This window comes from Sciurus vulgaris (genome assembly GCF_902686455.1).
Source record: "Sciurus vulgaris genome assembly, chromosome: 2".
Lineage (NCBI taxonomy): Eukaryota > Metazoa > Chordata > Mammalia > Rodentia > Sciuridae > Sciurus > Sciurus vulgaris.
Genome location: NC_136462.1, coordinates 150,340,782 through 150,354,007, shown reverse-complemented (window position 1 = coordinate 150,354,007; position 13,226 = coordinate 150,340,782). Strand labels below are relative to the sequence as shown.

Sequence of the window (13,226 nt, the reverse complement as noted above, 5' to 3'; positions counted from 1 at the left end):
TAGTGTTTTTATGTAACAAATTAACTCACCTGGCACTGTATTTTCCAAATTCACAGACTTTAAGTGTGATTTTTATTTTTATTTTTTAAAGATTAACTTCATTTTGCTCAAGACAGAAAACTAAGAAATTTTTGCCATGTATTTCATGAAGGGATGGTAGGTTTGGTAACTTGTCCTCCTTTGAGGGTCCTATAATTACTGATATGCAGTGGAGTATTAGCTTTTGGCTATCTTAACTGAGAACATCCCCATCTGTGCTTACAAACAAGTTCATTTGCTTAGTGAAATGAAGAACTGAAGTAGGCTGTTTTTAGAAAAAAATATTTGGGACCTGATTACCCTTTTTCATCCATCCCATGAGAACATTACTGGGGTAGGAGATAATATATTAGGGTTGATGGTGAGGAAAACAAAAATAGCATCTCTGTGGAAATATAACCTAACACAATTTATAGTGGAAACCAAATTGAAACATGATTATTTCATGACATAGAAATATTTTAATCTTATTTCTGTTATACACATACCATCTTAACTTTTAAAAGAAATCTAGGCTGGGCATGGTGGCACATACCTGTAATCCTAGTGACTCAGAAGGCTGAGGCAGGAGGATCACAAGTTCAAGGCCAGCCTGAAGGATTTACCAAGACCCGGTCTCTGAGTAAAAAAGGACTAGAGATGTGGCTTAATGGTAAAGTGCTTCTAGGTTCAATCCCCAGTATCCAAAGGAAAAGAAAAAGAAAGAAAAGAAATCATCCTTTTTTTTTTTTCCAAAAGCGGGAAGTCAGAGGCCGTACATCTTGATCTTGTTTACTCTTGTACTTGTCATGTTACAAATAATTAATTTGTGTTTTAAAGAATAATTTGTGTATACTCCAACTGATTTTTAAATTTCATGCAGCTTACCTTTATTTCTGACACCACAGTCCTAAGAAAAATCACGTTTCTCCATTGGCTTAAAATACATTACAACAATAATCATTTCCTCAAGTGGTACAGAGTACCCTCAGCTACACTCCCTGTCTGGCCAGACAGTAGCAAAAGTTTATTTTTATTTTTATTTTTTTTTAGTGAATAAAATACTATTTTCTTGAGCTTTGTGATAGGTATGAAACAAAGCTTCAAGTCATTCTTGCTGAGTATTATTAGTGCCACAATGCAGAATAAAGTCAGAAAAACCAATTATATACTCTACGGGTGTGGATAGCTTTCATCATTAGTATCCTAAATCATCTAAAGGCTTGTTTTCTTTCTTTTTTACAGACCTAACTACCGTAATGAATGCTGCATATTAAGAGAAACCACAAGAAGGTTAAATGTTTGGTTGTCTAATATTCTTGGATTTGATATGAACCAACACATAGTCCTTGTCATTGACAGAACCCCAGTTTGTATGTACATTATTCACATTCCTCTCTGTTTTGTTGGGAAAAGAGACATTTTAACCTTTTTTAAAGGTTATTGATTTAATTTCATGTTATTTGGTTGCATGAAGTTGCCCTTAACCACTAAGAATTATCAAGATTTTTGCACAGACTTATACATGTCTAGGATCCTTTTACCAAGGCAGTTATGTTCATCATTTTCCTGCCTTTACCCCACCACCACCAAACACTTGGTTACATATTAATTAGCATTATTTTAGATAACCACTCCATAATGCTTAAGGATAGGATTTCCTCTTTTTGACAGAACCCAGGAAGTAATTCCTAGATACATAATGTTGGTATATCAAAGATGAAATTAAAATTGTCCTTCTGTTCTGAGGCCCTGTGTAAAGTTTTAACCATATTGTATAATATCTATTCTGTATTAGAAATAGCTGATTGACGGCTTATACTTCTCAAAACTCATGTTGTTATGTACACAGATTGAGTTTCTATATGTGAAGTTAGTGAGTCTTTTTGTGTTACTCCAAAATAAAGGCAATGATTTATTTTTTCTCAATGCCAGTACAATTTGAGCTAATCACTCAAGGTGAATACTTTACATTTTAAGGCTGGAATCACCAGCAGCCCTGTGGGAAACAAGACAAAGCATTGACTTTTAAATAGAGATTTTAAAATGAACTGTTTTCTTTTGGAACTAGAATTAGAATAGTTAATATTCACCCATAAACCATTATTATGTGTACATTATTGTTGCTATTGTGATAATAGAGAATTTTATTTATTTTTATGCCAGCTTATATTGTGAAAACACATTTAGTCAATTTGAGTTTTATCAATTCTGTTATGCTTGTCCTTGGAACATCTTTTGCGTATTCGAGGTTTGTAGTTGAAAAGTTTACTGTAAAAAAAAAATCAAAAAACAAAAAAATGTATTGTTTTTACAGAATAAATTTATTGGAATGTGTACTGGGAGTAAGCTTTGAGGTTGTAAACAACTAAGGTAGTGTAATTTGGCTTCATATATGTAATGTGAGGTAGTAATGTAATTCATATATTAAAGCAAAAAATGTTAATAGCAGGTTAACAGTAGAATCAAGAGTGCAGGCAAGGATTTTCCTTTTTCTTTTTTTTAATACTCTGTGTTTTAGGTTATTTGAAAACACTGGGGGGCAAGGGGAGTGACAACATGATTTGTACACCTAAGAAAATATTTATCAGCTCAGTGGACCCTAAATTCACACACTTGACATTATCCATGCATTGATCTTTATCCTATTTGCTTTTGGTTTTCTTACTTTGATGAAGAGCTAATGAACATGAAGAGAAAAGAAGGTATAAGGAAACCTAAAAGCCCAGGGCCATTAATGATGATAGTGGTCATGAGGTAGCTGAGGCCATGAAAGCACCAATCCACTTTGCACCCCAGGCACACTGAGGAGGCAACTATGTTTTGGGTTTTTTCTATCATTTAGCATATATTGATTGTCTCTATTGTACTCACAATTCCAAATATGCAAAGTTCATAAAAAAGAAGTAGGGATGTCAATCCAGTACTTTTTCCTTAAAATGTTCTTTTTAATTTTGAATATTTTATTTTAAAATTAATGAAACTTAATTAGTTCATTAAAAGACCTCTTCAATGCTTGCACTAAAACATAGATGACGTTTTCAATTAGAACATATAACTGATATTCTAAAAAAAGCCAAAACTTGTCATGAAAATACATATGAATATATATAAAATGGTTCAAATTTAACAAGATTTGTCTTCATAAAACACCAAAAATAATGTCATTAAAAATACACACAGAAATGCAATAGAAATATTTCCAGCCACCAATAAAACAAGTGTTCATTAAGGGTAAAGATAAATCAATCTCACTTTCACTATTCAGATTCACACAAAAAAAATTAGTAAAAGCAGTTTTTAAAACAGCAGTAATATACTTTTCTTGAAAACATTTTTCAGACAACATTTAAAAATATTCTGATAATCTGCATTTTATATTGAGGTTGATAATGAAGCATATGCATTCTATATGCAGAAGTTATTTCTCCAACCTGTAATTGCTGTTTTGGATTTTTTTATGCATAGACCATACTCATCTCTGAATAGTTACATTTTTATGCTCACTGTTGTAGGCACTGAATTATAATTTTTCACACTTAGAATTATTTAGTATGTGCAAACAGTGTTGAGCTATATGGTCAGGTTTATTCACAGATAATTTTGATATGTTTGTTTAAACAAGCTGTATCTCAACAACTTCAGTTTTCCTTCAAAAAAAGAAAATTTACTACTCACAATACCATATAATTGTAGTTCATACATACAATACAGAGCAAGAATTTGTGATGAGTACCATATTATAGCTCACATGTATAGTACAGAGCAAGAATTGTTTTCTTACATATTCATGTATGAGAGAGTGATGGGACAAAATATCAGTACCAGTCTAACAGTCAATAATCTAGAAAAGAGAAACAAGTGATATTTTTATTCCACTTTTTCATCTGCCTTTGTTTTTATGAAGAACTCTGGTTTGTAGATACAGCGATAAGCCAAGAGCTGAGGAAGAACTCCATATGCTATGTTTATTGCTAGAAAAAAGATTTTTGCTTCTTCAGGGACTCTGTAGACATAAGCAGTTCTGGCATGAAGAGAAGCACCAATGTGAGAAAACTGAGCCTGTTATAGTTAAAAAAAAAAAAAAAAAATAAGTGGGTAAGCATGAAATTTGTGTTCAGTTGGATGAATGATGAGTTCTAGATGGCTCATTTAGACCATGTTTCTCTGCCCTTGAAACCAGTCTTATTCACAGGCAAAATACCTTCAAATAATCCACAGTCTTTTAATATGTGAGTTTTCATTAAGTTTAGGGTCATTCTTGATATAACTGTTCAAATAAAGTATACTTTCTTTAGTGTGGTTTTATCATGCCAGTTGTGTTTTTTAACTGATTCAGTGCCTCATAATAAACATTCATTAGTGGCTCAATTCAGTGGAAAAATCTGAGTAAAACCTCCATTTCTTTTGAATTTGCATTCTGGAAATCCTACAGAGATTCAGCTGTGGCTTACAAATTGTATTCCAATAAAAGAAAGTATAGAGTTTAAAAAGCTAACATATATTTAGCATAAACTATTGAAAGAGAAGCACTGAGGACCTCAGCTTCATTTATCAGTCATTCATCTACTTTTTGGAGCAAGAGCTCAAAGCCCTTTCATTATGTATTTTTTGTGTTTGTTTTTTATGCAACTCTAAAAATATGAAGGGTTATTTTGTAAGATAAGGTTGTTAACAACTTGGATAACGGTACAAGTATGATTGTTCTTTATAAAATGGCAAATATATGTGGAGGCAACCTTTTAAAATCAAACTGTAAGTTACTTAGAAGTGGGACTTGTCAGCATAATTTGAGTTTACAAAACAGAAAGGCAAGGGCCTCCTTCTGTACTTATATACTTGTTCAGAACACACATCCAGAATGTGCCAGTGCTCATTTTTAATACTTTTCCTAAGCACAGAGGGAAACTATTAGAAAGGGAGATGCAGGCTACAGCAGGATTAAAAGATCCTGAGAGAGGATTTCCTCAGGAAGTTGGTGTCATTTTAGAATGCAGCCCTCAAGTCTGTTATTTTCATGTTTTGCTGAAATTCAAGATAGATGTGAAAAAAGGAATCGAAGTATAACAAGTAGTAAATTATTAGTCAACAGGTCAAAGTGAAATCTAGAGAAGACAAATAATAAAAATGACAAACTATTTAAATAATTTGCTTCAAATACATTTAGGTTATTCATTTCCATCCATATGAAATCAGTTGATTCAGATAAGTGGTTAACAGATAAAAATGTTAACACCCAACTTTACCATGACAAGAAAAGGGCAAGCTTTTATAAGCAATATGCTTATGAATGTCTCATCAGCAGATACTTTAATAGGTTACAATTTTACAAATTACTAATATATTCTGGATACTCTGGTATATATTTGCTACTCTCTTGAGATAGTAATTTTTTTTTTAAATTACTGTGGTATATTGCCAAGGATTGAGTGGATTATCTGCATTGTGACCCATGAGGCACTTAGAGGGCTGTGCCCTCAGAGACACATTTCCCCAGGGCAGATGCCCAAATCCAGCAAGTGTGTTAACATCCCTAGGCTACCAGGACAAAAGATCTTGAAAGTAAAGGGCACTTTGGGGGCTACTCTAAGGAGCTGCTGTTGTGGACATGTCTAGAAACTCTGAACAGTGGTTCCGGTCACGAGTTTTTCCTAGGGCCTACTTTGAATAAGTGTTTTTCTGAATATACAACTTAACTTTTTCTTCTGGACTGAAGACCAGTTTTGAACCCTGGTTTTCTCAGAAAAGTGGGTTTGGTAGCTCTATCTTTATAGACACTTGTACACATCACTAAATCACCAGAATTGGAAAAATGCCAATCATACTTTGAGAAATTAATATGAGCAGTTGTGCTTACTTGCATAGGGAAGCTTGCATAAAAAGTCAGTGTTTCTGTGGGCCCTTTTCCTGCACTAATCAGTGCAGTTAATACCTCATTTTCATGAACAGCAAACCCATGGCAACATTAAAAAATGATTCATGTCCTTAGATTAGATTGTAAGCCCACTGGGCAGGTACCATGTCTAATGTTTTGTGTGGCACTATCGCATTGTTAGAGCTCAATAAATATTCAACAACAATGGTCTGTGACTGTCAAAATACAAAAAGGATCCACAAAGCATTTCTCTATTTTTATACCTACCTATAGTAAGCTATTCTATTCAGAATTATTAAATAAGGGTGAAGATTTTAACTTTCCTAATCAAAAGAGATGTCTGTATATGAGGGGGGAAAAAAAAACCCTAACGCCAGCTCCTGCTACTGCACATAATTCTAATGGGTGCATTTATGGCAGCCACACCTCCAGTTGAGTGGGCACCCAACCATAACTTCCTCCCAAGGCACATTGGTGTTAAGTGTCTAGAGTGCTTAAGTTTCAGAGGAACCTCGGTCTTACCTGAGGATTCCCTTCCTGAGCACATAGGTGAGAAGAAGCAGCACACAGGATGATGGCTTGAGTTCAGCCCCAGTGCCATGCAAGGGTCAGGTGAATGAGTGAACTCAGTGCTGTGGAGCTGACTTGGGGCCCAGGATTACAGGTATAAGTTCTAAATTCCAGTAATTTCTCCAAAGTGCAGTGGTATGAGGTTAAATCCTTAATCATTTTTCTATTTCATTCTGGATTGTTTTCTAACTTACAAAGATAATTGAGATAGAGTTTGATTTTTGTTTGTTTGGGTTTTGTACTGAGGATTGAACCATGGCCATTTAACCACTGAGCCACATCCCCAGACCTTTTTATTTTTTTTTTTTTATTTTGAGACAGGGTCTTGCTAAGTTGCTTAGGGCCTTGCTAAGTTGCTGAAACTGATGTTGAACTTGCAATCCTCCTGCCTCAGCCTCCTAAGTCACTGTGATTGTAGGCATGTACCACTGTGCCCAGCTTACTTTGATTTTTCTAAGACTGGAATGGAAAACGAGGCAATGAAGGTAAACAAAAGGCTAAATTGTAATAGCTCTCTTTTCTTATATTCATAGATACAACCTGGAAAAGACAACTAAAAATCAGTCCTGGCTCCAGAAGGAAGAACTGAGTTTTATGTGCTCACATGAATGTTCTAGGCAAAAACTATGTGAATATTGGGACAATAGCCTGGTTACTTGGCCAATACAGTACAAATAGCTAATCTGGAACCATGTTATCTTTTCTTAGGGTTTTCTGAGCAGCATAGTATAGTGATTCAGAACACTTACTCTGGAATCAGATGGCCAGAGTCAAATGCCAGCTCCACCACAAACCAGCAAGATGGCCTTGGGTGAGGTATGTAACCCTGTGGCTTCCTCATCTGTAGAAATGGGTAATAATAGAACCTACCTCTGTTATGAGGTTCAGTGCAATGATATCTGGGACATGAGGCTGTTCTGTAGACAGATTCAAAACTTAAGTTCTTTTTCATAATCTGATGCTCTGCTTTGTTGAAAACCTGGGCTCTTGTTGACCTTTTGGCTTTCAAATGTCTCCATCAAAGGATAATATAAAGATGTTAAACCCGAAGTCTAATTTTAATACTAAATAAAAATGTCTGAGTAATGAATCACACCAAAAGCAAATGAGTAAAGTGAGATTTGCATTAGTATCCCAATTATCCATGCTTTTCCTAAACCCTTTTATATATTTCTTAAAGGTTTCCATAAAGGAAAAATTAAATTCACTTCAGTAGAGTCAGCTCTTTACAACCAGATTGTCCACAGATAAGCCTCCAGACCCCTTTGTGAGAAAGTCCATGGCACCTGTACAGTCAGGAGTGGGAGAAGCTGAGAGCAACCAGTGGGAGGGGATTTCACCTGATAAGAGTGAAATTAGCTTGCATATAAGGTTGTGGGGCAGCAGAAAGCCCATTGTGATCTGTCCCATAGCTTTTGCCCATTTTCTTTGACTTTTAGGTAATTGTTTACAATACACATAGCTTGCTTAAACTGACTACAGATTGATGAATCTCTCAAAATAAGGCATTTCTCCAAATTCTTACTGGGAATCATACCAACAATAATAGCAACGAAGAGTTTACATAGCTACTGTATGGCAGGAGTATTCTTAGCCCTTCAAATATATTGCCTCATTTAATCCTCACAGCAACACTATGAGAAAGGTACTGTTAATATCCTCACTTTACAGAAGAGGAAACATGATCAGAGAGGTAATCAAGGTGATTGAGCTAATCAGTGACAGGTTGGATCTGAATCAGTCTGTTTCCAGAGCTCCTGCTCTTAACCATTAATTATATTAGCTCTGAGGGGACAGTCTTTTATTTTTTTCATTTTCAGTGATATTTTAACAATACACAGTCATCCATTTACACTAAGGGGGATTGGTTCCAGGAAATCCACACATAATCAAGTCCTTATAAAAAATGATATATTTGCAAGTATACTGTACACAACCTCCCACATACTTTATAAACTATAGGTTTAAAATCTAGGTTACTTAATAATATCTTATAGAAGGGCTGGGGAGATAGCTCAGTCCGTAGAGTGCTTGCCTTTCAAGCACAAAGCCCTGGGTTCGATCCCCAGCACTGAAAAAAAAAAAAAAAAAATCTTAGAGTATACATTTTATGTAAATAGTTATTAGGGAATAATGACAAGAGAAAGTCTACATGTTCAGTAGGCCTAATGGCATTTTTAAGTTAGGCTTACAGTTTTAGTCCTATAGTAAGCATTTTGTATGCAGAAATAAATTGGTTGTGAATAAGTCCCAGTAGAATTCTTTAGTCTAAAAGGTGTCCTGGTTTTACTTTACTTTATTCTACTTTTCTATTGAACTTTTGATTTCTGAAGTCAACAGATTTGGCAAACTCCTACACTGTCAGAAATCAAGGATCCAACATGTCTTCCATTAACCTATACAAATATAGAACTTTGCAAAGATTTATTTTTCTTATTAAATTTTCTTATTAAATTGCATAGAGCTGGGAGTTCACCAGATCTTTCAGTAAAAGCAGGTTTTGGTATTGTCAGTAGGATCATGAATATGTAAGACTTCTAAATTAGACATGGCAATGTTAGCAAGTAAGGGGTACTGGTCAAGGTTATAAAGTGATTTCTATGATGAATATGTCTGATACCCTCCTAAGATGAAAGGCGATTTCATAAACAGGTATTTTCTAGGTGCAAAACAACAAATTCAACATTCTGATCATATGCATTGTTTTGTTGCAGCATGATTTCTAACTTTTCCTTAGGCTGAACACTATGAATAGATATTCAAGCCCAGATAAGAGGTCCAAGGACGTCAGACACATAATTTATGAATTATGCCATTCTTTACCTGCTTAGTTGAGAGAAACATCCTTCTGACATTTATAGGACTAGTCCTCAGCCTCAGGCTCTGGGTCTGAGCACTTAGCAGCAAGAAAGGAACTTCAGGCTACCTTGTCAAACTGGGTAGTGATGAATAAGTTCAAGGATTCCTGGAAGTCCTAAAGTCTGATTGAAGCTACCACTGCTGCTGCCCTTCCTAGAATGACCCTCTGGAATCACAGGTGCCCATTTGCAAGATGAGCCTCATCAACAGGTAGAGTCTTGGGTTGGTTTCATTGCTCTGGGCTCTGATATCCAGTTTTCCCCAAAGCCATGACCTTCCTCAACCTCCTGACTCTTGGCTTGTTCCACATGACTGAAGCTTTGCTTAGGTTTTCCTGCCTAATTCTCCAGTTTCCTGAGCTTTGACAGGTCCCACATAAGGCCTCCTCTGCCATCCTCTTAGCTGAGGACAGTTAAGATTCCTGCCTCAGACTGGTGGCACAGGGAAGACCAAGGCACATGGCATGGAGAAGAGGCCCAATAGTGAATCAAAGCACACAGGCAGTGAGTAGCTGTTGGACTCTGAATAAGCTAATCCTGTAAAGAAAAGGCTGGCAAGGTTGGACACTGGCACATGCCTGTAATTCCAGCAATTTGGAGGGCTGAGGCAGGAGGATCTCAAGTTCCAGGCCAGCCTCAGCAACTTAGCCAGACCCTGTCTCAAAATAAAAAATTAAAAAAAAAAAAGGGATAAGGATGTATCTCAGTGGTAGAATGCCCCTGGGTTCAACTCCCACTACAAAATAAATAAATAAATAAAGAGAGGAAGAACAGAAAAGGCTAGCACAAGTAAGATGAATATGTGTATATATCCTGGAAGTTACAGGAGAATAATGGAGAGGAACCAAGTCAAGAAAAAAGCCAAGACTTACTCTGTCCCCTGACCTGATGCATACTCTCACATCTAAATGCTTCCTTATTCCCTGCAGAGGCTCAACCTAATAAAGTCCTGCTTGGCCCTCAAGGCCCCCTTAGATATCACTGCCTCCCACCCTCATGCTCACCCCACAAAGATTCTCCAACTCCTCCATGCTGCATGCAGTCTTTCTTCTGCAGAACCCTGTGCCATGGCTATTCACAGGGGCAGAGGAAGATAATATAGTAAAGAAGAAGATAGGCTTTGGAGTCAGACAGGATTTTCTATCCTTTCTATGCCGTTTAGTAACTCTGTGACCTTGGCCGAGTGACTCAGCTGTCCCTAGCTTCAGTTTCATCATCTTTAAATAGGAATTAAAAAAAAAAAAAAAAATGTTGCAAAGATAATGTCTTGCATATGTTACTCTTCTGAGGTGCATAAGAAGATCACATTTACCAGACTCCCCTGCAGCTGAGTTGATACTAGAACTGGCCCATGTAATCTATACATAGCAAGAAATGAAATTTTACTATTAAGCCACTGAGTACTTGTTACTGCAGCAGAGCACAGAGCTATACTTACACAAATATGTAAGTAAAACATTTAGCATAGTTTACCCATGTCCTATTTTAATCTCTAAATCTGACAAATCAGGTGAAACGAGTAAGTTAGAATTAAATATAGGAGTCTGGGAGTGATTTGGGATAAAGAAACTATTAGCTTATAGTTGAAGACCTGAAGAGTTGGGTATTCAGAGTCTATAAAGGAGGAGCAACCAACAAAGTGGGGATAAATGGAGTTCTCCTCCAAGACAGGAATCATTTCTTTGGGTGCCGTATTGACTTTTCTAATATGAATATCCTAATTTTATAATTACCTCTGATGAAGGATATAACCCTGTAACCCCATAAATACCCTAAATGTTCTTTACTCTGAATTCCAGTGTCTTTGCCATCATGAGTACATAATTAACTGTTTATGCCTAGAGTTTCTGGATGAACCTCATTCTTAAGCCTGCTTGAAAAGAGCAAGACAAAGTTTTTAAAACCTGAGTTTATTTTTTTTATTTCTAGTTAATGAAAAATTACTTAATTTCCTTCCTTGTTCAGAAGATCGCTTTGTTTCACTACTTGTTACCCATGTCAAAATGTTTGGTAGGAGAACTACATAAATAATTTCATTTCCAGTTTAATGTAGTAAGCTTTTACTGAACACCTACTGTCAGAGAGAGACTTAGCTTGGTGCCTGAAGGAGGAATTCAACAACAGGGCCAACTTTCTAGGAGCAGAACTTTTCTTAAGATCACTTTCCCTGGCTCTATATAGCATAGGATAGCAGAGAATTCTGATATCTTAAACTTAGACAGACATCTTGAAAATAATAGCTCTCAATTCCTTTTCAATAGCCATGATATTCAGAGATTGAGAAATAATCCTATAAAAACAATAGTACCACTTGCTAGGTATGTGACCTTGGGCAAATCATGTAATGTCACTTAACCTCCGTTTCCTCACCTGTATAATTAGATACATCTACCAGATAGTTATTGTAAAATTTAAGTAAAATGTATGTACAGAAATGTCTTCCAAAGAATTGTAAAACAGAAGACAACACGCCTCATAACTATTTCTTACTCTAAAACACTGAACAGAGATAGTTTTTATATATTCAGTAACGATAGATCACCAGTACACTTTCTCAGTTGAAAATGTTCTCAGTACCTGAGCTAGGCCTCCAGCATGAATCAGTGTTATGTCAGGCATCCAGGAACACCCAGGAACAACTAAGCCATAAAGTGCAATCACAAAGTAAGGGACAGAATAAAACATATATGCCAGCATCTGTATTGAATGGAGAAATAAATAACATCAGCAAATGAATAGCTTGACCTGAAAAAAAAAAAAAGTACAAAAAAATAACATTTTTCAGGATAAAATGCTAAATACTATTTTCTACTTAGGGCCACATTTTCTTATTAAAAAAATATTTTAACTTTTAAAAATTCTTGGGCTTTATAACTACTTGACCTGAATTTTAGGATAAGCAGCAGGATCCTTTAGGTAGGGCTCTTGAAATTGTGCATACAGTCGGCAGAGTTCAGCTGGGCAATCCAAAGCAATCTAAGAACAAAGATGAATTTATTATAAAAATACAATCACTTCTGTTTCGTAGGTTTGCTGATAAGGCTAAATGTGCCAGGTTTGGTCAGAAGCTATTTAACAAAAACTGCATTGTAGAGGTTCATCAGAAGAAAGGAAATATTCTGCAGATTTATCTAAGGAGATTAAGCATAGGTTAATAGTGGAGCAGGAAATGGAAACTAAGGCTGTATTCTTGGGTATCTTTCAAATATTCATAGTTTAAGTATGTAGATTTGGCTAGCCAAAGCACAGCTTGCTTTAGAGTACCAGTTTCACATCTACTAGTTGGAATAACTAGCCAACTAGTCCCTACAGGAAGAAAGGTAGATTTCTATACCAAATTCATCTTACTATGCTTTGCAAGATTCAAAAATAGCATCCTCCTCTCTCCAGTGCCTCACAGAGTATATTGCCTTTGAGGACAGTAAAGAGTAATGATTTGAAAGCAGGGTCCTCTTGTCTGAAGCCATTTCCTGTGTCCACTTTGAAAGAGAGAAGAGCAGATTTAGTCCCAGCAGAGTAAACTCTAGGCCACAGAACAAAGGTCTCTTTGGCGTACTCCTGTTTCCCTAAGTTACCTTCCCCATCAGGTACCATTCCTCATGTCCTTGACCATAACTGAAATGTCCCAATGTGTAGAACACAGGCCAACAGCAGAATTGGTCAAAATGGATCCCAATCCAAAAACCCATCTGCAAAAACCCTACTCACCACACATACACATCCATGCATTTTTCTGTTGTGCAGAGGGAAGTGGATATGGCTGTGCAAGAGTACAATTGGGTCATGTTATTTCTTCTTGTCTCTATTTTAAAAATTATACTGCAAGCTAACCAAAGAAAAGTTTCAGTGGTCTGAGGACAGCCTATGACCTTGCCTTTGTTTCCCTTCCCTGTGTCTCCTCTTAT

General features: G+C 36.1%; 2 protein-coding genes across 5 annotated transcripts in view; one reads left to right on the top strand and one right to left on the bottom strand.

Moving 5' to 3' along the window:
• Nucleotides 1–2,355, top strand: part of HDGFL3 (HDGF like 3) — a 59,571-nt gene extending 57,216 nt beyond the window's left edge. Inside the window, exon 6 of the mRNA XM_079128480.1 lies at nt 1,264–2,355. Within this exon, the coding sequence (XP_078984606.1) occupies nt 1,264–1,269 (6 nt within the window). The 3' untranslated portion in view covers nt 1,270–2,355. The remainder of the gene's footprint in view (nt 1–1,263) is intronic.
• A 155-nt stretch (nt 2,356–2,510) lies between these two features.
• The window catches only part of TM6SF1 (transmembrane 6 superfamily member 1), a 26,528-nt gene continuing 15,812 nt past the window's right edge, over nt 2,511–13,226 (bottom strand). For all 4 annotated transcript variants that reach the window (XM_079128475.1, XM_079128476.1, XM_079128477.1 and 1 more), the window contains 3 exons: nt 12,205–12,297; nt 11,899–12,018; nt 2,511–4,080 (listed from right to left, as the gene is read on the bottom strand). In XM_079128475.1, coding sequence (XP_078984601.1) covers nt 3,889–4,080; nt 11,899–12,018; nt 12,205–12,297 — 405 coding nt within the window. In that variant the 3' untranslated portion in view covers nt 2,511–3,888. The remainder of the gene's footprint in view (nt 4,081–11,898; nt 12,019–12,204; nt 12,298–13,226) is intronic.